At 46.1% G+C, this 24,752-nt stretch overlaps 1 protein-coding gene across 1 annotated transcript; it reads left to right on the top strand.

The window, feature by feature from the left end:
- Positions 1–22,040: 22,040 nt before the first annotated feature.
- LOC136522500 (protein DETOXIFICATION 52-like) lies at positions 22,041–24,081 on the top strand. Its single transcript, XM_066516310.1, has one exon. It carries the CDS (start codon positions 22,070–22,072, stop codon positions 23,861–23,863), a length of 1,794 nt encoding a protein of 597 aa, XP_066372407.1. The 5' UTR covers positions 22,041–22,069; the 3' UTR covers positions 23,864–24,081.
- Positions 24,082–24,752: the final 671 nt, after the last annotated feature.

Here is a 24,752-nt window from a genome sequence, read left to right as displayed (position 1 = left end):
ACCTTGGACCTCTCCTCCTGAGTGTCTATGAGCTATAGCGTCACTTCACATGGAAGGTGCTATTGCATGCCTTTTTCAGCCACTCCTAGTGATGACCTCCCTCAAGAGATCACCTGCCTTAGGCCTGGCCTTAGGTTGCTATATTTGGGTCATGAGATGGTGCTAGTCGTGGCACAGTCACATTTATTAGGACCGGCCGAACTGGGCCTTGGCTTCCTTCTATTGCCCTTTCTCATCCTTGAAGGGTCGTGCCGCCTTGTTATGAGTAGGGTTTAGTTTTTGCCCCATGTGGGGAGAGGCTTGTCCACTATAACCACATGGTGAGAGCAGTGTGCCTTGGTGGTGTCGATAGGTAATTTGAGTGGGACCCAATATCCTCCCCAATCGACATGGAGTTCGGCTGTGCCTCACGTGAGACGTCCCATAAATCATCGACCGTCAATCCCGTTGGTCCCCAACCGCCTCTGTAGTGGCTAGAGGGCAAGATGCCTCCCCCCAGATGGGGTCAACCTAGGAGACTTTGAAGCAGATGACTAGAACATAGGGAGAGATGGTTGTGTGGCTCCGCACCACCGATTAGAGCCACTAGGGCCCATCTCTCTCTTCCCCTATCCCTTTTTTGGCCTTGAGCCCATCTAAGGGCTGGCCCAAGTGTGGGGTTCCTATGCATGACACGGGGGCGTGTTGGCAGCGGGTCGCCTTTGCAGGTGGATTTGGGGGCATGCGACCTCCTAGATCGCACGGTGCGGATGACATCTACTCGCTGGCTATGGGGTACCCTTTGAACGAAGGCACGTGAATCAAAGCGATACAAAGAAATGAACATGAGCAGGGCATACCTGGTCTGGGTCGCCGTGGGGGAGACCATTGCCCCGCATTCCATCCAGTCACCGCTCCTATTCTGTGGGATTACCAAAGTGGTTAGTAATGGTTGTGGGCCTGTTTTGCTCTGCTGAGGTTATCCTTACGGCTATAAGTCCGTTGGGAAGGTGCATGGTGGGAAGCCTCGTTCTCCTACCTCTCGCTTTGCCATCTTCTCCTCCTTTGCTCGCGTATTCACCATTGCTCTCCCTCTGGTGATGGATCTTAGGAAACATTCCCCTAAGGAGTCTTCTAAGGTCGATGGGCCACCATCGCTTCTCTCATTTTCTCTGCAAGAGCAAGGGTAAGTGATTTCATGTTGTTATTTGGGTTCGATCGCGTTCGAGCTAATCATGAGCGTATTTAGGGTTGTTCCTCCGGTGATGGCATCAGAGACCAGGGGAACCCTAGGTGTCCCCCATCCCTAGCCCATTCTAGCACCGGGGTCGGTGAGCCCCTGTCCCCTATCCCTTTCTGTCAGACAGTAGGGGATATGGAGCTATGTGCTCAAAAGAGACGAAGCTCGCTGGCAGCACTCTAATTCTATCCATGAGGTGACCTAGCTGAAGGTCCACATGGACTACCACTAGGTGGCCCTTCAGGTGGTGGAGGAGGAGGTCACTGAGGCACGGGCGGTGGCTACCACCACGCGGGTGCGGGCGTATGGTGAGGCTTCTTTCATTACTGGCTTTTGTTCGCTAGGTTCTTGCTCTTAGGTTCTGATGGGACTTTGTGTATAGCAGTGCTAGAGGAGCAGCTTGTGGCATCCTACCCCAAGGTGGGGAAGGCCCACCCTCATGGAGGCCCTCCGAGAGGGAATCGCCACTAAGACGCGGCCTCCAAAATCCGGCGGGGAATTGGCTTTGCTGAGTGATCTAGCCGCCGCTGCGGAGGCTGTTGCAGTGATTGTGAAGACAAAGGTGGCCTTCATAGGCATAGCTAGGTTTTCTAGGTGGCGCTGAATGTTCATAGTCCATCAGCCCATGTGCTTCGCCGGCGGGCCAAATTGTAAAGTAAATCTTTCATATGTGGAGTTTGTTAATAGTCTTTATTTCTATTTGCTCGCGCCGTTAGGTGGCTTTTGCTGTTTTTGGATTATGTTTACTTTAGCCTAAAGCAGTCGGGCCTATGGCTTTGGTTCGTGAATTGATCGCTTCAGTTCATGCGAGAGCTGGCTACGGGCCACGCGCCGAGCTATATCTCTTATTATGCCGCGTAACATGGGTGGTGAGAGTGCGTGTCGGTGGGGGCCCTATGTAAGATCCCTTCATAGGCCACGATATCGCGGCTGCCTTATGGAGTGGGTCATGACGTTTAGGAGGTGAAATGCCTTCGAGACGAAACGCGTGGGCTTTCCGTTCCTAGCCTCACTCGGCACTATGTGCTGAACATTCGGGTTTGTCGTTGTGTCTACGTGCATATATGAATGTGTTCAAATAACGAAGAGAGGGACAAGATTGATATCACCAGTGCTTGTTCGGGGAGTAGGCGCTTTCCCCACGGTTGCTGCTCGTGCTAAGGAAAGCCCCTAGGCACTCGCTTGTAGAGAGTCCTTCGCACTTCCTGATCCACGAGCCGGCGAGGGCATTTCTTGGCTGCTTGAGGTGGTCGTGGCTGGCGTGGGTCATCCTCTTGGGCTGCCTCGGGCTCACCTTTACCGTTTCGATGCCTTTGGTGGGCTCGCAATCTTTCTAGGATATCTTCTTCGTGTCTTGTCTGTCGTCGCTCTTGGTTAGGGGGACCTACATGTCCTGGTGCCTAGGTTCTTTTGGTGCGATGATGCATTCGTTGTCGTGTCTCCGCCTCCGGTTGTGACTGTCACTTTCCATGGAGGGTTGGGGTGTCTTGTTGCTACGGAGGCTAGCTTTGATTGCAGCGTGGTTTGATTCGCTTGTCGTGGCGCTCAGTGTGCTCAAGGAGCTTGCCTCCTCAGAGGCTTGTGCCTCCATGCAACGTGTGATGGCCCATAGGGTCGCGTCGTGCAGTCTGCCCGCTATGCAGGATTGGATCCTTGGAGTGGTGCCGGCTAGCGACTCGATTACTGTCGATGATGCCATGGGGCGGTGGATGATTATGTTGCTCGTGCGCACCCTGGCTCATAGTGTTCTATAGGAGAAGCCGTTCAGGGTGTGTTTCTACTATAGGATCCAGTTCCACCATGTGGCGGGTCCAGATCGGGTAGGAGCCGGTGACGGGCATTGTTCCGCTGGTTTGGGTGATCTCGTGGTTCCCTAAGAGGATGTGGCCACCATTGTCCATTCCTCGGGTGAGGTCACCATGAGCCACGGTTGTTTGGCTTCCTAGGTGGAAGTCTCGACCATGGCTAGTGTGAGAGAGGGCCCTAGGCTCCCTACATAGGTAGACTCTAGGATGCAGCCCCAGTAGGTAGTTCTGAGAGTACGCCCACCATAGGGCATGAGACCTAGATCCCTGAGGTGGAGGTCTAGGCCATGGCCAAGGGCGGACGTGGGCGCTAGCCATTTGGTGCAGTTAACTGCATGGTTCCCTAGAGGGATGTGGCTAGTCATGGCCATTCCTTGGGTGAGTTGATCATGAGCCGTGGTCTTTCGGTTTCCTAGATGGGAAACTTGGCCACGGCTTGCGATGAGTGAGGGTGTTGGCCCCTCTAGGTCAGTGAACTCTAGGATGCAGCCCTCAAGGGCAATTCAGGGAGTGTGTCTACCATGGGCCACGGGACTCAGATTTCAAAGGTGGAGGTCTAGACTATGGCTGATGGCGGACACGGGTGCTGGTCCTTTGGCTCTAATGAACCCATAGTTTTCACGGTTGATGTGACCACCGTGGCCCATTCCACCAGCGAGTCCACCGGTGGTGCGAGGATCCATCGCTTCCTTCCTCAATCAAACGAGAGTGTGCAACTGCCCCTACCTGGCACGCTGCTCTAGGAAGATGATTGTAGCATCCAATAGACACGAGGATTTATACTGGTTCAGGCCAGGGCCCTATGTCTAGTCTTAGAGAAGATCGAGTGCATGTTCCTCGCTTGAATGCTCTAAAGTTCTTACAATTGGAGTTGCAAGAATGGTGAAACAGATAGTAGAACCTATGTTAGACGAGGGGCAGTCCGAAGAGAAGCTCTAGTAGCCACGGTGATGGTTCATTAGCTGTCCTATGCAATGTGGCATCTGTCATGGTCTTCGCTATCATGTTCAGGTTTCCCGAGGTGCCACACCTGTATTAGGTAGCCGCCCTAGGTCGTTGTTCGCCTGGTCACTTCGTGGGGCTGAGGGCCATGACTCCGATCATTGGGGTCGGGGCACTCCGCCAACCGAGAAGGTTTCATCGTCGATACCTTTGACATGGATCCCATCCAATAGTGGGTGGGATCATATACGCATCCTGTCGGTCCATATTTGGATGGTGGGCATCGTACTCATGGCCTCTACTATGCGGTGTTGTCTTATTAGTGCAGCGTGGCACAGGGATGATGTTTGACCGGACCGAGGTGACTGTTGTCCCCTCGGTCCTTGTGAGGTCAGTGCGGCGTGCCTGCTCCTATCAGATCATACATACTGTGCGGCACTCGATCTCTCCCCATCCTGCACCAGGTGTCATGATAGGAGAGAGGTCACGCATCTTCCATGCGGCTAAGGTAGGAGAAGGGGTCATGGCTGACCCTAGCTTGGGCGTTGGTTCGGCGTGCTCATCCTAGCCAGGCCTCGGTCGTTTGGGCCATTGTTAACCCGATGGGTTTTGGGCCGTGTGGCTTGTCGACTAATCAGCGCCTTGAGACACCCTGAGGTCATACCCCGACACCACTTATACGATCAAGTGCACTATCTCTTGTTATGGTAGGCCTGCATCTTCATTTAACCATTGCTTGCTTAAGAGCACCATAAGTGAGAACACCACTTGAATTACCATGACTTGCTCTCTTTTTTGGTGTTGCTTGCTTTCTTGATCAATCCCTTTTGATTACTTCAACTAAGCATCTCAAATGTTCCTTAGATCACTACTTCCATTTTAGCCTTCCAAGCCACGCTTGGTTAACCTACAAAAGGCGGCAAGTCCCCCACGGGGAGAAGTGACCTCTCTCTAAAGAACCATCCTTGATACTCACTTGAATTGTCTTTGTTTGATTGATCCTTATGATGGACTTAACTTGATGTATGGCCTTAAATCCTTTTTTAAGTCCTTTTCTTTGTACTTGTGTAAGTCCTTTTTTCTACCAAATAATCTCCAATTGTCACTGGAACTTACTTTCATCTTCATCTTTAGTTCGATCTTGCTCTCCAATACAAGTACCAAATTAATATGTACCAAGTATACTCCACAATCAAATAACCTTGTACCCTTTGCTTGTCATGCATCTAGATCAATTCAAAACCAAACTTAGGTACCTCAACCACTTATAAACATGTTTCCAACTTGATGATCTTTCAATCAAAGTGACTCTAAATCAATCCAATAATTGTCACTTTTCTAGGAGATTCTGTACCCTTCCAAAAATAATTTATAACTCCCAATGTACATATCCAATGACCACGAAATTTGGTGGAGATATGAATCACTAAGTATTCTAGCAGCTGTAAAAATTTGAGCTTAATTTGATTTCTAGATTGCTACCAGATTTCAATTCTTTTACCAATGCTACATGCTGAAAACTGCTGCACTATAGCTGACAAGTTGTACTCCAAAATCAAAGTAATTCTTATCCCTTTATCATGAAATTTCTACAAAAACTTATACCATAAGTCTAGAGCATGCATACCAAATTTCAAGCCAATCCAAAAAGATTTGATCACTCAAACTCAGACTTGATCTCAGCTCACTCAGATTTTCAATAAACGACTGATTTCAACACTTGAGCTATACTTCACCAAATGTGAATCAAACTTGAAATCAACTTATTTGAATACTTTCACAAGACATAAATCTATTCAATCCACTTACTAAAAGTCATCTTATAAACTCATCCATTCAAACCAACTCAAATTTGATTACTAATCATTTAATCCATTCAAACATCTTATAGCAAGTAATATATGCATATATATCCAATTCAATCAACTCATATGCACCCAAATGAATTAAATCAACAAAGAATATACCTTATGATTCATGACCATCTACTAGCAAGCTTCAACTCAAATTCTTGCAAGCCACCAATTATAGCCAATCAATCATTACACAACAAAATATGACACTTGTATGTTTGATAGCACTTGAACTTCACTTGTTTGACATGGCATTGGGTTAATAAACATCATTATTCAAAACTTGGATCAATCACATGATTTATAAGATGGATACCACTTGAACCAAGTCTCCAATGCCAATGGTACCTACACATAGTCATCCACTTTTTTATGGTACCCAAACTAGTTTGGGTCCTCTCAAGTTAGGTGCAACATACTTAGACATAGCCTTAGTATGGATAGCGAGATGTTTTGCAATAGCAACCATAGAGGTACCATTATCATTCTTTCTAAGCATAATATTATCATCAATTGAAATAGGCTTGTCGGCATGAAATTTTGTCCCGTGCCGAGGGCACACGAGCAAGCCGAAAGGGTCTGCTGAATGGAGCTGGAGATCCGCCTAGCTTCAACATAGGGATTACTGATCCTGCACACTCCTCTCGAGATGTGCCAGTCAATTTGACCCTGCAATTGATAAGGAGAGAAAGCTAATCAGTAATTTAAGGCAGAACATGCTGGTGTTGCCAGACAGTCCCGAATGTGTGGCTCTGAGACCAATGTGGAAGGAAATCGACTAAATAACCGATTCTAGCATACTCATAAGAATAAATCAATTAAAGCTCATAGGGTTGTGTAAGAAAAATTGGTTATCATTCAGGATGAATATCATTATTTAGACAAATATTAGTCAATGGCAGTAAGATATCAATAATCAGTTTATGCTAAGTCAATGACTGCAAGTAATCAAATCCCTTTTATATAAAGAAGCAGCTCATCACCATTTAACCATTTAATAAAGATAAATCTAATGAACATAGTAGATCTCATCTATCGCTATGACCAGTGGGGCATGATGCAGAATCATGGAGGCCGTAGAAACAATAATAGATTTAACGACCCTAACTTATTACTAATATCAGTGGGGCATGAGGCAGAATCATGCAGGCCGTAATACAATAATAAGATCATGGGGCTAACACATCTTTCAACCTATCTTTACTTCAACGGTCTCATGACGTGAACTGCATATGTGAAAGCACTTGATATCGGCTAAAATAGCCGATTCAGACATAGTGCACAGTTAAGGTCATGCCCTATCAGGAACATATCTACCAAGTAACGATCCCCGCTCCATGGTGCTAACAGTGGGGTGTGAGGCAGAATCACACAGGCCGTGATAACAGGCCATGGAACGGTTTTTGTTAGCCAATGGACCTATTCAAGACAAAAACATGCCTTAACCACACACTATGCACGATCAAGATTGACATAAAACAGCCGATAAAACATAACTCATCATTTAAGGTGCAAATTAAATCAGTTTAGATTAACAAACGATGGGTTAAACAGGATATAAGGCCAATCTAGATCAATCCCAATCGGGCGAAGTGATATTGCTGTAATTAAATAAATAAGGAAAGCAATAAGCAATATCGGTAACTTAATGAATCTATCCGAAGGATGCCACCCTTAGATAGAGCCGATAACTTGACCTTAATCTAGTTTGAGCAGTGGAGGTCGACCGGATCGATGCAGTCGTACTTGAACTAAACAAGAGTCGATAACTAGCTTATACCAGAGTCGCAGTGGAGGTCAACCGGATTGATACGGCAATACAAACAGAAGTATAAGCCATGACGGTACTTATCATTTGATGTACCAGGTGGCTGCACAATTACTGAAGAATGAACCCGTGCATACCATTAGTGGCCCTTGGTGGTTGATACAAATGTGGCTCAACTTTTATATGCATAAGATTGTAAGGCCTGATCTCAGAAGCCTGAGTTTTCCTTCCTCCAACTTTAATGAGGAATATAGAGGTGAAGAAGGAAGAACTCGACAGTGCATGAACTATGGTGAGGCTGCATCGGCCATAACAATTGGTTTTGATATTGGTCATCTCTTCATGAAGTTTTATAGAGGGTTTGATGTAGACACCTTGACTTGGCTACCATACGATGATGATTAGAATGATGAGCTGATCTTCCCATTCAAGTTTCAATTTGAGTCAGGCTGATCGGGTGAGGCGGTGGCTACAATTTTTAATTCCTTCATCAAGCCCTGCGTTCTTCCCATCGAATTTTGTCATGGTCATGGAAAAATGGCTACATGCTCCTCCTTTTCAGGCAACCTCCCAACTTATGAGTTCTACAATCCATCTTTCGTAGCCTGTCAGTTTGGCTTTGGCTAGCTCCCCCCTCAACTATTCTTTAGAAACATATTGAAGCCAAGAGAAGACATCAGTGAGGTGATGGAGGCCTCTAGAGTTTTTCAATTGGGATCAGATCTTCCTTCTCTTTGCATGCACGACTGGATTAGAGTCAGCTCCTCTTCCACTCTCTTTGACTCCTGGTGGCAAGAATGGCACTCCCATCTTTTCTGCGGGTTGGTCCATCCTTTGTGTATATCCCTGAATGGGGAATTTGCTTCTGATGGAGAGGTAACTTGCCATTTCTTTTCAAGAAAACTGCTGAACGAATTTCTCTGCCAACTATTCTAATCGACCTTTTTAGGATGCTAAATTTGATCCTCCAAGCTTGGATAGGAAGGGGCATCCTATAGATTACCAGCCGCCATGCCTAGTTTCAAGAATGGAATCGGCTGCGCCCTCACTAAAAAAATTGATGAAAACTCATGATGTCTCCACTATTGTAACATATCATTCTTCAAAGCACAAGGCGGCTCAAGGGACAACCCAGAAAACCACTACTGGGAAGAGGCTCCATAGAATAAGACCGTCAACTGCTTAGGTAAACAATTCATTTCCTTCCCACAATGATATTCAATTGCTGACCCCGTTCCTTCATAGTTATCGAGCATTGCGTCCCAACCTGCTCTAGGTGTGGGACTGCTATCCCAGGCGTTTGACTCAGCACCAACTGAACCCCCATTGGCTGATCCTCAAAAAGAGCCGATTTTGGTTGAAATAACCGATGCTTCCATAATAGCAGAAAACATGAGTTTTATCCTTGATGCTTGTCAAAGCATTTTCTTTAACTTTTTGATCTACTCAGTTTCCATCCTTCACCTGGCTCCTTACCATGCTAGATACTTCCTGAGGAAACACCAACACAAGAGCAGGAGCCTGACAGTCCACTTAATGATCCTGTCGGTGTCGACACTTAGACTGTTGATTCCCCAGTTCAGCATGCAACTAATGGTAAGGAAGTCATATGTCCCTTTTATTCTTCTGCAATAATTATAAACTAAAATTTTCCTTGTCATTGTAGATACCAATGTTGAAAGCTCGAAGCCGATTCAACCAGATGCTATTGGTGCATCATCAGCTATTCCTTCTTTTCAGATAGAGGCTACTATAGAGAAGGTACTATATCCTCTTTGCCATCCATTTGTTATAAACTGATATAAACCTCCTAATTAGGATTTCTTTATACACATGCACTCAATCTTCCAACCCTGAGTTACTCTTTCAATCTTGAGGAGTATCTTGATGAAGATGAAATCAGTTCGTCAGCCACCTCCTCCAAGGAAACCTTGCTAGAAGAGACCAAGAGTCAACTAAGAGATGTTCTGCCAATGTTTGAAAAGAATATAGCCAATTTGGTCCAAGACACTGATCCAATACATAGAGCTTCCTTGGCCATTAAGGGTAATTTATCCCTAGCTCTCTCTAGATTCTTGTCTCCTTTATCTATCTTTGAAAATCAGGTCCTAAAGGTGAAACAGGCTCAGAGGAATCTATTTGATCATGAAACTTTATTGTCCAAGGGGAACTCTAACAGGCTAGAGGCTAAAGAGCTAACACAGTTGATTGATCATTTGAAGAATTTCTCTCTCAGTATTGACCCAGAATTGTCTCAACTAGAAGCCAAGCGTGCAGAACTTGAGAAGGAGTTAGAAAACATGAAAGCTGTCATTGATCATCATAAGTCCACCCTGGCTCAAATACCCAATACCATCAAGCAAAAGAAACAGGAACTGTTGGCCAAAGTTAGAGAAGGCAGGGCCATCCGAAGTAGCCTTGAGAACATTCCTGGGTCAGCCGAAGGAGATAAGCAACAGATCGTAGAAGCTGATGCTATTTGGCTAGAAGTACTGAAAGCAATCCAGGATGTTCTAGATTTGTAATTCGTGTATCATATATCTTGTGTAGAATCAATGACAGCCACATTCTCTGTCGTCTCATTATACTTCTTGTTTCGGCTAAAGAGCCGATTTGAAAATAGTTGATTCCAGACTTACATCCTTAATCTAATTAAGTTTGAAAACATGACCTTTATTATTAAGAGAACCCTTCGATCTTCTGTCCTTAGTCACCCGGTGTTGTATTCTCTTTGGTATTAGTGAGGTGGCGCTTCGTCTTCTATTAATTGTGGTTGCCTTTTGCATGTCCCAAGGCGTCCACCTCTTCGCTCCATGGCTTCAAATACCAGCCAAGGGCTCTGGCCACAAACACATCTACACTTGCAACCGCTTCTGTTCCTTTGCACTCTTCCGCCCCCACAAACTTTGTAGCTTTCTTTTCCCCTTCTTGTAGATCCAATGGCTGGAGAAGACGGCCAAGGCAAGCGTGCAACGGAAGAGATTCCAGAGCAAAACATGCCAGCGAGCCAACGCCTCCGACGCATGAGGTAAGATCGACATCTTCTACTTGTGATGATGAACTATTCTGACTTGCCTATATGTTCATTGTGAATGATAGTCTTCATCCTCTCCCTAGGGCCGACAAGCCCTCTGATGCTGTATCTTCTACGCTGGCCTCATCTTCGGACTCCTCCGACTCATACAATGGCGATGATGCCCGACGCTTCCTCTGAGAGTGGAGGGTAGCCCAGGACCACTATTCTGAGGTGACTCAGGAAACAACTAGCTCAAGATCCGCTTCGGTGTTTCTCAGGCTACCCTTCACGCCACTGAAGAAGAGGCCAGTGCCGTTCGGGCGCGGCTGGCCGAATCCGACACCATGGTGGCAAATAAGATGAATTCTAGGAACGCATTCATTCTGATTTCTACTGCCTTTATCTTGATAGTCTTTCTATTCCTGTGATTGCCAACCCTAATGGTGCAGTTGGAGTCTCTCCAACTAGTGGCGAATGTGGCCACAGATGCTGTCAATGCTCGGGGTACCCTCATCAATGCTCGCCTCCAAAACATCCTGGCCCACGTTCAAGAGATCGCCCTCCATGGCGTTCGTCATGGCACGTTGGTGGCGCCGACCGTGGCGCAAGTCTAGACCAGATACGAGCTCCATGCTATGGAGACTGGTTTCCCGATGGGTGATAGCCCTGAGGAACATGAGGACTTGCTTGATGAATTTGTCGTTGCAGCGGAGGCCATTGTGGACATCACATCTGCTCAGGATGTGGTGAACAAGGTCTTTGATTAGTTTGTACTTAGGGTGAACTAATGAACAAAGTCTCTTGCTCTTCCATGAACGTATCTCAGTGCAATGCCCCTGTTTGTGTCCTGAATGTCTTTGTTTTTGTTTTTGCTCTGGAGGTGATACATATCGTATCGGCTTTTATATATTCGAAGATCTTTATTTATTGAACTAGAGGCGATACCTTTCAGGTACTGGCTATTAGAGCCGATGACTAAACGAATCGGCTATCAAGTGTTGATCAAATGCTAGTATAATATCCCTTCAAATATTTCATCGATCGCTATTGATAGGTTGCACTAAAACTCTTCAGACCAAAAGTTAAACAATCGATCGATCCAGGTCAAGCATCTTATTAAGCGAAACAAAACTTCCTTCAATAAATTCAACAACTCTAGATTGCACTTATGATTCGACTCAACGTTCATATATGTCATCCTAACCCTATCTCTAGGATCAATGTTTATTCTTCCTTAATCCAATGGCCGACATGAAGCCATGACTATTTACTAAAACAAACTCTTAGAGACGATTGCTTGCATCGGTTGTTGGCTTTAATTGATGATTTTAATGAAACCTCCTTCCCATAACTTGCCAGAAAAACATTCAAAGTCTCCTAGTTCGCAAAAGATTGGATTGGCTGTTGCGATACTTATAGACTTATCAGCACGAACCAGTTCGACATCATCTCCATGCCATTGAATCAAACACTGATGCATGGTCGATGGTACACAATACTTTGCATGAATCCAATCATGACCAAGGAGCAAACTATATGACCCTTTTCCATTAATGACGAAGAATGTGGCGAGCAGAGTCTTACTCCCGATTGTCAGTTCGACATTCATTGCCCCCCGGGTCTTAGAAGCATTACCTCCAAAGTCATTAAGCATTATGTTAGTCTCAATCAGATCTTCTGGTCCCTTGCCAAGTTTATGAAAAGTGGTGTAAGGCATGAGATTGACAGAAGCACCTCCATCCATCAGCATCTTATTCATCGGCTTCCCATCAACCAAACCTTTTACATATAAAGCCTTTAAGTGCCGATGCTTGATTGGTTTATCAAATATAGTCTGTTGTATAACCGTCAGCTTGGCAACTATCTCTTCATACTCCGATTCATCGAAATCCAAATAAACTTCTTGATCTACCGGAGCTCTGAACTCTGATGGCAACAGAAAAGCCATTTAAATATTAGCCGATGGTTATCTTCTATCGGCTATTTGCTTAGCACGCCATACTTCAGGTTTACCGGATACTTGAGCCTGTTTCAACTCTCTATTTTTTAGGCATTGCACCCTTCTCTTCTGGCATCTTGTCAAACCTCCTAGACACCATTGGCTTTCCTGCCAAACATATTTTCTCTCGTTGCCTTCTTCTCTATAATCAGCCCAGTCTTGATCAACAACTCTTTTTCCAAGCCGATTATGAACACTTCCATTTTTTAAGCGCCGATCCATGTTATTATGATGGTATGCATCTTGAGCATGGATAGACCGGCGGTTGGCTTGAGATTGCCTAAACTCCCAATACTGATCGCTACACTCTAGACAGTTATTCCTGGTAGGCAACTTCAAACCTTCGTTCTAGCAATGTCTGAAGAAAGGGCAATTTCAATGTGATTTAGCTTGCTTCCTCTCTTTTTCCCGTTGACGCTGGAATTTTTGCTCTTCTAAACAACACTGATAATCCTTTTCCTTCTACCACTGCCATTTATTTAATAGAATTCGAGATGTAATCCGTGGCTTTGTCGCCCCTTCTTTTGACGTTTCTCCCTACTCATATCGGCTCTTTCGCTTATCGCGACATCTTCTAATTTCTCTGTATTTGTTAGCCGATATTTGCATCTCCAGATTGACTGTTCCAGCTTCTCTTGATTTGGTTGATGTCAGGACCTTAGTCTTTCCTTTGGGCAGTCTAGCATCGACCATGTTTTGATCTCCTGAGAAAGGATTATCATCAACTTTCATTTTCTGAGGTGTATCAAATTTGAGTCTCCCTTGCTGAATAGCCCTCTGTATATGCTGCCGAAAAATTATGCATTCATTAGTGGAATGAGAAGTAGCATTATGGAACTTGTAGAACTTCTTATTCTTCAACAGATCAGGGGGCAACATAACATGATTATCGAGCAACTTGATCTATCCCTTCTCAAGCAAGAAATCGAAGAGCTTGTCTAATTTTGTGATGTCAAAGTCATAGCTCTCCTCGACTCCTCTTCTCCAAGGATTTGGCACCATCACTGTCTTTTTGCCCCAATTCCATTCAGTCATGGCAACCTCTTCTTCTTCATCTTCATAGCCATCATTGACTGAATATGGATTATAAGCTTCGGCCACTATGGTACTTTTCTAGAATCGGGTATCTCTACGCATACTCTAGAATTGGCTATTGAGCGCTGCCACTCATTGAGCCAATTGACCCAAGTTGTCAAATTCTTGTCCTAGTAGTTTTTCTTTCCATGTTGGTAGCATCCCTTGAATGGCCAAATCAGCTAGCTGATCATCAGCCAAGTTTAATGAGAAGCACAAATTTCTAGTCTTTCAGAACCTCTGAAGAAGCTCAGCGCCCAATTCATTAGTTTTCTGCCTTATAGTTGTCAAATCAATAATCTTCTTTTCTCTAGTCCCAGTATAAAAATATGTATGAAATTTCTTTTCTAGGTCAGCCCAATTAGCAATGGAGTTGACTGGCAGTGATGAAAACCATGTGAAGGCTGGCCCCGACAGGGACAAGGAGAAGAAACAAATTCGATGGGCCTCTTCAACGGATGCTTCGCCCAACTGTGTAAGATACCGACTGACATGTTCTATTGTGCTTGTGCTGTCTTGACCAGTGAACTTAGCAAACTCTGTGAGCCTGCAATTTGTAGGAAGAGCGACCAAGTCATACCATTCTGGACATGGGCATTTGTACGAGAAGGTCAGTCCTTTTAGCTTCAAACCGAATTGATTCTTCATCACCTTGGTCACCTTCAGCAATAACTCATCAGCATGTGAATTTGGATTTCTCTGCACTTGCTGACCCATCTGTGGATTGAAATCCTGTGTGCCTTGATACCCTGGATTCAGAATCATGTGAAGGGTGTTATAATCTATGCCATAATGATACCCCTGTGGAATCTCTATCTGCTGGATCCTTTGCTGGTTTGCTGCTTGAAGTCTCTGGTTATAGACATTAGGATCTATATCTCTATGGATCCTTTGAATTGATGGTGCTATTTTTTGAGCCGACGATGGTATGTGGCCTGATGTGCCAAAATTAATCACCTGGTTCTAACCTTACCCCATCGGCTATTGCACATGCTGCACTGATGATCTAGGATTATACTATATCTGATTTGTAGTAATTCCTTGAGCTTGTTTAGATGAACTCTAAACTGCCTAGACATCATCATTACCAGCTGGTGCTGCTTCTTGACGGCTGGTACCGATTTAATTAGTCCCCTAAGTCAACGGATGTGGAATATTGTAATAAGCCGGTCCAACCTAATCAACTGGAAACCCATGAAACACATCTTTCATGGCATTGTGGAATGTGTCCAAGAAAGCTTCATTATGGCTTGATATGGCATCATGAACAGATTTGTTTACAGCTTCCGTGAAGAAACACCTGTCTTCAGCTTCATCTGCATCTGTCTGCCCGTGCAATAGAACTTTTGGTAGTGGATATTTCTGAACAATTGTATTGTCACGTATTTTGGTGTAGGACAACAAACACTTGTTCTAAAATTCGTCTATAGCTTTACCGATGGCATCTCTATCTCCATTAGGTAGGTCTTCTTAATGTACCATAAGGATGTCGTTGTTGTTGTAAACCGCCATGATGATTGTGGGGTCCCACCGGGCATGCCAGAACATGTGTCGGCACAAAATTTTGTCCCGTGCCGAGGGCACATGAGCAAGCCAGAAGGGTCTGCTCGATGGAGCTTTAGATCTGCCTAGCTTCAACGCAGGGATTACCGATCCTGCGCACTCCTCCTAAGACGTGCTAGTCAATTTGACCCTACAATTGACAAGGAGAGAAAGCTAATAAGTAATTTAAGGCAGAACATGCCGGTGTTGCCAGATAGTCCCGAATGTGCGGCTCTGAGAGCCAATGTGAAAGGAAATCGACTAAATAGCCGATTCTAGCATACTCATAAGAATAAATCAGTTAAAGCTCATGGGGTTATGTAAGAAAATTCAGTTATCATTCAGGATGAATATCATTATTTAGACAAATATTAGTCAATGGTAGTAAGATATCAATAATCAGTTTATGCTAAGCCGATGACTACAAGTAACCGAATCCCTTTTATATAAAGAAGCAGCTCATCACCATTTAACCATTTAATAAAGATAAATCTAATGAACATATTAGATCTCATCTATCGCTATGACCAGTGGGGCATGAGGCAGAATCATGTAGGCTATAGAAACAACAATAGATTTGGCGACCCTAACTTATTACTAATATCAGTGGGGCATGAGGTAGAATCATGCAGGATGTAATACAATAATAGGATCATGGGGCTAACACATCTTTCAACCTATCTTTACTTCAATGGTCTCGTGACGTGAACCGCATATGTGAAAGCACTTGATATCGGATAAAATAGCCGATTCAGGCATATCGCACAGTCAAGGTCATGCCCTATCAGAAACAGATGTACCAAGTAACGATCCCCGCTCCACGGTGCTAACAGTGGGGTGTGAGGAAGAATCACACAGGCCGTGATAACGGGCCATGGAATGGTTTTCGTTAGCCAATAGACCTATTCAAGACAAAAACATGCCTTAACCACATACTATGCATGATCAAGATTGACATAAAACAGCCGATAAAACATAACTCATCATTTAAGGTGCAGATTAAATTAGTTTAGATTAACAAACGATGGGTTAAATAGGATATAAGGTCGATCTAGATTAATCCCAATTGGGCAAAGTGATATTGATGTAATTAAATAAATAATGAAAGCAATAAGCAATATCAGTAACTTAATGAATCTATCCGAAGGACGCCACCCTTAGATAGAGCCAATAACTTGACCTTAATCTAGTTCGAGCAGTGGAGGTCGACCGGATCGATGCAGCCGTACTTGAACTAAACAAGAGTCGATAACTAGCTTATACCAAAGTTGCAGTGGAGGCCGACCGGATCGATGCAATCGTATGAACAGAAGTATAAGTCATGATGGTACTTATAGATAAGCCAGAGGTCGGCCAGACCGATGCAGCCCTACTCGCTGAAGAACTCACTGAGATCTACTCTACTCCTACTCCTGAGGGGTAGCTAGAGCCAAAAAAAGTAAGTAACTTGTATTAGATTGATTATGTATCTTTTATAATAGCTGGGGTCCAATATTTATACCCAGAGCCTAAACATGAATCCTACTCGAGCACGACTCATTACAATCTTCGGCATAGAAGAAAACATTCCTAATTTAAGATAACTTGGACCCTAATCTTTCCCTTTTTGTAGAGTCCGATATGTAGTTTCCTGGCGCCAACCGTAGCTCATCATCGCTATATGCTGATGTCATCCAAAGAGATCTGATTCTAGAGTCATATCTGAATTAGCTGATATCGATCCTTATGCAATTGATTCCTTGATGGGCACAATTTTGGAAGCCTTCGAATTCCCACGTTCTTCTCCTAAATTTTGGTGTAAACAAGGCTTAGAAACATTACCTAGAGAACATGAATTAGCCATGTGTCCCCTATCCCAACATGAGTAGCACTTTCTCTTTGATTGAGTCTTTTCTTCCTTGCTCATGTGGTGCTTCCCATTGCCATGCCTCTCATGGGCTGCTTGAGCCTTCTTCTCAAGCTTGGTAGGACACTTCGAGGCAAAGTACCCTAAATCTTTACATTCAAAGCACTTGATGTGAGCATAATCTTTCTTCTCTCTTTGATAGTTGCTCATCATCTTGGCATCTTGATCAAGCTTTTGATGCCTTACTCTTCCACCCCTTCTTGTTTTCTTTTTCTTTATCATCAAATCACCACCATCTTCATGGTTGGTCTTGATTTGAACTTGGGGCTTCTTCTTTTCATCTTGTGGCCTCGTCTTTGGCTTCTTGGTTGGGCAAGATTTGGCAAGGTGACCCATCACACGGCATTTGAAGCACACGAAATGAGAGAGCTTTTCTTCTTGCTTCTTCATCTCTCTTTTATTTCTTCTCTTGCCCCATCTCTTGCCTTTGACATTGCTCTTCTTGAAGCCAATGCCATTCTTCTCACTATAACTTCTTTGATTATCCAACATATGGTCAAAGGTGACTTTTGATTTGTAGCACCTCTCTAATTTGTTGCTTAAATTCTTCACTTCATTTTTAGCTCATTATTCTCCTTCAAAAGGTTAGTATCACAAGACATAGAAGAAGAACAAGCATCTATACGTGAAGAACATGGCATATCTAATAAATCATCACAAGAGGTGGATACATGCTTCTTGCCAACATCACAAGGGTTAGCAACATTATGTGATTGATCATTTGACCCATGTGATGAGCTCTCACTAGTTTTAGTTTTTCCACTGGAAAGCTCCTTAGTGAGAAAAACATGGTCTTTTATCAAGTTATCATGAGCAACACTAAGTTCCTCATGAGTCAATTTTAGTTCATCATGTGAAGCTTTAAGAACATCAAGTAAGTGCTTATGTTCTTCACATGAATTCTTTAGAAATGAGTTTTCTTTTTTCAATTTCAACGTTTTAGCTTTCTTATTTTCTAAAGTCATGGTCATGCTAGCAAGTCTACTAACAAGCTCATCATATGAATCAACATGATCAACTACATTGGGATTTTATACCTTTGTGTCACCTAGTGACATGAAGCAATGTGGTGATGGAGAGCTTGTAGAAGCATCACAATCATGGTTCGAGCATGAACCATCATCAACATCATCAAGTGTGCTTGAGGTAGAATCATCATTTGCATCACTTGAGGCATCACCATCAATCTTATCAAGTGAACTTGTAGTTGATCTATCATCATCATCACTTGACCATGAGGTGGAGCAATCTTCCACAATCACTAAAATTGTGGCTATGCTCAACATCCTCATGTGTCTCCGCCTTGGGCTCATCATCATCATTGGAGACCGTCCCATATTTTCCATTAAGATAAATCTAAATCTTATGGGTGGATTCCATATCCATGATCTCACTAAATATGTTATCTTTCATAGATTGATAGAAAATGTTAGTAGCTTGGCAATCGAGATGTAGGCATTTCTTTTGCGCTTGAGTTGCATTCCTTGTATCCAACGTATGAGAAAAGCCCACATCTACGATCCACCACATTTGAGGGCTAATAAACTTAAAATTGCAAGTTATCCACTTTTTCAACCGTGTAAAGTGTGTGCCATAAAAAATGTGTGGACACTCAACATCTAGCTCATAAGTCACCATCCTCTTAGGTCAGTGAAGACCACAAATGAGAGACCTAGCTCTGATACCACGTGTAGGATCGAGATAGCGGACTAGAGGAGGGTGAATAGTCCTTTCTAAAAATTAATCGCGCCGGCTAACCAAAATAAATGCGGATTAGAACTATCGGTCTAGCCAAGACTACACCCCTCTATCTAAGTTCACAAGAACCTTATAAAGATCTTAATTAGGCAACAAAGGTGCCGGGCTAGCTTGAGCTCACCTAACAATTCTAGCTTACAAGGTCACACAAACATATGCAACTAGTACTTCAAGCAATCGGGGGAACTCCTACACAACTAATGATGTAAAGCGCACAAAGCCCCTAAGCTCACTAGCAATGCTCAATAACAAGGCTACACAAGACAAATTAGAGAGTGCAAAATACTTAGCTACATAAACTAAGCAATGTCACTAACAAGGCTACTCAAGCCAATTAGTTACGAAAGGGAGCTACTTCTATGCTACACAAGCAAGAAGGTAACTAGCAAGCTACACAAGCTAACTAATTACAAGAGCAACTACACAAGCACAATATATGTGAAAGTAAATACAAGCTTGTGTAACGAGGATGCAAACCAACGGGAAGACAAGGATGACACGATGATTTTTATCCCGAATTTCAAGTGCTTGCCAACAAGCTAGTCCCCGTTGAGACAAGCTCCAAGGTTGTCGCTGGTCCTCTTGCTAGTGGTGACCCACAAGTCATACTCTCCCACGTGGAGTGCTTACCACAAGCTATAGCACTTAACACGGCCGGACCACTTGTCATTCTACGTGTCTCGCTCTACTAGAGTTGCTCTTCGCAGCTCCCGCGGGGTGAGCACAATACCCTTCATAATCACTTCTCCAGAGCACTGCACAATCACCACATGGGCTTCACAACAGAGACCACAATCCACCAAACTGTCTAGGTGATGGCAATCACTAAGAGTAACAAGAAATCCCCAATTACAAAGATTTTCTAGTGCCACCAAATGCAAATCCCAAATGCACGCACTAGCTCACTCAATCCCTCACTCAAATTAGCACCAAGCTTGAGAGGGGGAGGAGGGGGAGGAGGTGGATCTTCAACCTCTCATGCACACCCACAAAGGGCACTCAATCTCTCAAAATCATGGAGCACAAAGCTTGGGGAGAGAGAGAGGAAGGGGATGAACCCTAACTTCAAGTGTGCAAGAATGGGGAGAGGAATGAGGAGGAAGAGGGCTGCGGCCCCCCAAATACCCTGAGCTCGTGCTCCCAACGGTCAGATCTGAGTTGAACAAGATATTCTAGCTCTGGCAGGAAAAATTTCTAGGTGAACGTGCTTTTGACCGTTTGCACGGGAGGACTCCCGCACTGAAAATTCTAGCTCGGGGCAACTAAAATTCCAGTTAATTCCATCCATCCAACAGAGCACCCTTATCTGGAAATTTTGGTCGGGTGAGCAAGAAATTCTTGTTCACAATCCACAACTTGCCCAAAACAAGTGCTATCTCTTCCCAAACGGCACCAAACCAATTTTAGCACTTGAGATAGCTTTTCACAAAGAATTTCCCTGGGCTTTCTCAAGCACCTCACCACGTCACCAAGTGCAATGCATATGCAAATGAAACTCACACTTAGTGGCACTAGATAATCGTTGCAACTAAAAGATTTCCCCTCTTTATAGTACGGCTATCTATCCTAAATCTGGTCAAGCACTTCTCTACTCAAATTAGACCGGTGAAATAAAATGCCCTATAGGTTATACCTTTGCCTTGCGCATTCTATCCCATCTCCTCTAATGTTGATGCAACACATGCACCAACAACGATCAACAAATGATATGATCTACTTTATATCATCACGTGACCTTATTGGTTCATCGATCTTGACCTTACTTGCTTTTCACTGTTGCCTTCGTCCATCGGCGCCAAGTCTTGTTCAAGCTTCACTGCCACGTGGTCCATCACTTCAAAGCCTCTAACTTGCCCTTCACGCTTGCAACCGGTCCGTCAAGCCAAGTCTTGTCTTGGTCTTCTCCACCTTAGTCACATGACTCCATGTCATGTCTCATATGCAATAAGCTCCTTCATCACATATGTACCTGTGGACTAATTTCCTGTGTATCTCACATAACCACATATTAGTCCACCTAGGTTGTCACTCAATTACCAAAACCAAACAAGGACCTTTCACATGGCCTGCTGGAAGTAGGAGCTTACCACTACGGGAGGAGGAGCACGACACAACGAGGTAGCGTGGATATTACACCAGCGATGACATAGCTTGGCTGGCCTAACGTAGCCAGGGGCTGAGCCCTAGCGGCACGTGTCCAGGTAGCCAACTCAGGTCGGCACGGCTAGCGGCGCTGCAGCGCTAGGGCTGGGCGGCACTGGCGCAGGGAGAAAAGAGGGGGTGCTGGAGGAGGGAAGAGGTGGCATCGGTGTGGAAAAAGCTGAGGGCACCGGCGCTAGGAGGAGAAGTAGGGGAGCCATGCACGGAGGAGCAGCAGGACGCCGGCATCGAGGACGGACCGAGGGAGAGAGCAACCGTGGGATGAGGGAGCGACAGCAACGAGGAGAGATGAGAGAGAGAGAAAGAAGAGAGAATGATGAGCGGGCCCTATTTGTTAGTGTCTACCAGAATGGATTTGAAAGCCCAAATTTGAGTGCGGCGTCTCGAGTGAAAGAAAGAAAGAAAATGAGGCCAATAATAGTAGGAAACACACAGATCGAAACTAGGGGTCCTAATTTTGGTGCTCCGCTCGACTTGCTCTTAACCAAACAAAACGGAAAACACTCAATACGCGAACAAGATGCCATTCAATTCATGCATGTGTGCGCGCGCGCAAGTTGGAGCCTTGGAGAGTTGGAGGAATCAACCTTTTCTTTCTTACAGCAAGTGAAAAGGTGCAAGAACAAATTCACAGCATTGACTATTTGATTGGTCTTGGACGATAGTAAGGTAAAAATGGTGAAGAATCTTTGCTAGTTCCCCTGTTGCCGAGAAGAGAGGTAAAGTTGTGACTGACGGTACCAAGTACATTATTGTGGTTAACATGATTAAGAAGGAATTCCTTTTTTTTTTTTAAGAAAGAAGGAGTTTCTTATTCAGTAGTACGATTGGGTCCATAGGAATTATAAGCATCACATATATGCATAATGCACCATCAGAATATCAAACTTGACAATATATCTTGAAGACTAGTATGACAAAGAAGAACTAGTTTCCTCTACAAAATTTATTAAAAAAGTAATCCCACTCTAATTATGTAGCTTGAAAAGGTTAAACTAAGCTTCCACCATTGTTATATAATAACCCCATGCATTCACCCTTCTCGGTGTCCACCATCAACAGCCAAGTACACCTCCAAAGCTTTGCTCAGCCTCTTGTCCTCTGCTCCCTCTTCTCCATCACAAAGCTGCAGCACACGCCTGATCCACCAATGCGCACCACTCCCGTGCCGTCGCCGCCGCCTGTGGCGCTGGTCGGAGTCAAGGGAGGCCACCACGTCTACGTCACGGTACCCCAACTCCCGGAAGGCGACGCGGCCGTCCATGGCGGCCGGCAGCTCAAGTGCAGTGCCGTGCCCCTGCCGACGGCGGGGGAGACCTTCCGGGAGACAGTAGCGCTGTGCCGGCTGGCGTTCCCGATCGCGTTCACGGCTCTGCTGCTCTACTCGCGGACGGCCTTGTCGATGCTCTTCCTGGGCTCCATCGGCGACCTCCCGCTAGCTGCCGGGTCCCTCGCCATCGGCTTCGCCAACATCACCGGTTACTCGGTGCTGTCAGGGCTCTCGCTCGGCATGGACCCGCTCTGCACCCAGGCGTTCGGCGCCAACCAGCCGCGCCTGCTTGGCCTCACCCTCTACCGCTCCGTCCTCTTCCTGCTCTGCTGCTCGCTGCCGCTCTCCGCGCTCTGGCTCAACATGTCCAAGATCCTCGTGTTCCTCGGTCAGGACATGGAGATCACGGCACTCGCGCAGGAGTACATCCTCTTCTCCCTCCCCGACCTTTTCTCCTTCTCAGTCATCCACCCGCTCCGGGTGTACCTCCGGTCGCAGGGGATAACGTGGCCGCTGGCCGCAGCCGCGGGCGCTGCCGTGCTGTTCCACGCGCCGACCAACTACGTGTTGGTGGGGCGGCTCGGGCTCGGCGCTCCTGGGGTGGCCGCCGCGGCGTCGGCGTCCAACTTGGTGCTCCTGGTCGTGCTCCTCGCGTGCGTCCTCGGCCGGCGCGACTCGGCGCTGCGAGCGGCGGGACCGCCCACGGCGGAGTGCCTCGCCGGGTGGGGCCCGCTCGCGCGGCTGGCCGCGCCCAGCTGCGTGTCGGTGTGCCTGGAGTGGTGGTGGTACGAGGTGATGATCCTGCTCTGCGGCCTCCTGCCGAACCCGAAGCCGGCGGTAGCGTCCATGGGCGTGCTCATGCAGACGACGGCGCTGGTGTACGTGTTCCCGTCGTCGCTGGGTTTCGGCGTGTCGACGCGGGTGGGCAACGAGCTCGGCGCGAACCGCCCCGGCCGCGCGCGCGCCGCGGCGCACGTGGCCGTGGCCGGCGCCGCTGGCATGGGCCTCGCGGCCATGTCGTTCGCGGCCGGGGTGCGCCACGCCTGGGGCCGCATGTTCACCAGCGACGCCGACATACTCCGGCTGACCGCGGCCGCGCTCCCAGTCGTGGGGCTCTGCGAGCTCGGGAACTGCCCGCAGACCGTCGGCTGCGGCGTCCTCCGCGGCAGCGCGCGGCCGATGCGCGCCGCGCACGTCAACCTCGGCGCCTTCTACCTGGTGGGCATGCCCGTCGCCGTGCTGCTGGCCTTCGGGCTCGGCGTGGGCTTCGTCGGGCTCTGGATGGGCCTGCTCGCCGCGCAGGTGTACTGCGCCGGGCTCATGCTGTTCGTCGTCGGCTCCACCGACTGGGAGGCGCAGGCGCGGAGGGCGCAGGAGCTGACGTCAGGCGCGGAGGGCGAAGTGGAGAAGCCTGCGGCCCACACGTCAGCGACGGCCGTGGGAGAGGGAGGCAGGCCGGAGAAGGGGGAGCAGGAGGGCGTGGAGAGGAGCTGCTACGACCACGAGCCGTTGATCTCCAACAGTGGGGTGCCCGAGGCAGAAACTGTGTAGGCGGCTTCAAGATTCGTGAAAAAGTCTAGTGCCATCATAATTTTTATTCTTATATTTACTCTCTGATTAATTGGAATCACTGCAAGTAGTACTCCAGTTCTAATGGTAGTGAGTATAACTTTTTTTTTATTGTTGTTTTCCTTTTCCCCCTTGATTTTTCTTTCTTTGCTTTTGCATCAGTGGTAGCTGGTGCTGTTGCACTAAGATAGTAAGATACTCGTTGGGCACCTTAATTTCTAATTACTATATCTCATCAATGGAGAGAAGTAATGTATTTTTGCTAATTTTGTAAATTCTTGCTAGTTTTTAACGACAGCAGAAAATTTCTCATCTTGTCAAACTTTCGAAACTTCAGTCATGCACTTGTGTCAACATTATCAGCTGAAGACGATGGCAAGGTAATATTAGTTGGTAATGGTAGTGATAGTTGCAATAAATTGTCAGATTGAGGATTGTTGGCTTGGCTCCTTTCACACCAGGCGTGCCTCCCGGTGGGGAAGCAAGTTTGGGCCATAGGAGGGCAACAGAACAGAGCAGAAAAGGCGTTAGATGCGGCATGTCACGGGCAGTCGGTGTGTGTATAGAAAAAGCACGCGGATTCGATCAGATTTTTCACCTTTCGGCTCCCGATGGCAAATTGCACATATAGCATGGGCAGTGCTGCGCGCCTGCGCCTTCTGCCTGTGTGCTCCACCCCACGAGCCATGGAACTTTTGGAGGAAGGAGACAACGCAACAAACAAAATGGATACTGTGCACAGGGGCCAGCACGTAGCCTAGCTGGGGAGCTGAGGCCCCCTCACCCCCACCACACATCCATGCTCGGTCGGATCCATGTAAATGCTTCGCTTGGATTGCGTCAGCTGCAATGAGTTTATCTGGATTGTAAC

This window comes from Miscanthus floridulus, chromosome 18 (assembly GCF_019320115.1).
Source record: "Miscanthus floridulus cultivar M001 chromosome 18, ASM1932011v1, whole genome shotgun sequence".
Taxonomy (NCBI): domain Eukaryota; kingdom Viridiplantae; phylum Streptophyta; class Magnoliopsida; order Poales; family Poaceae; genus Miscanthus; species Miscanthus floridulus.
This window is presented reverse-complemented; position numbering and strand designations above follow the sequence as displayed.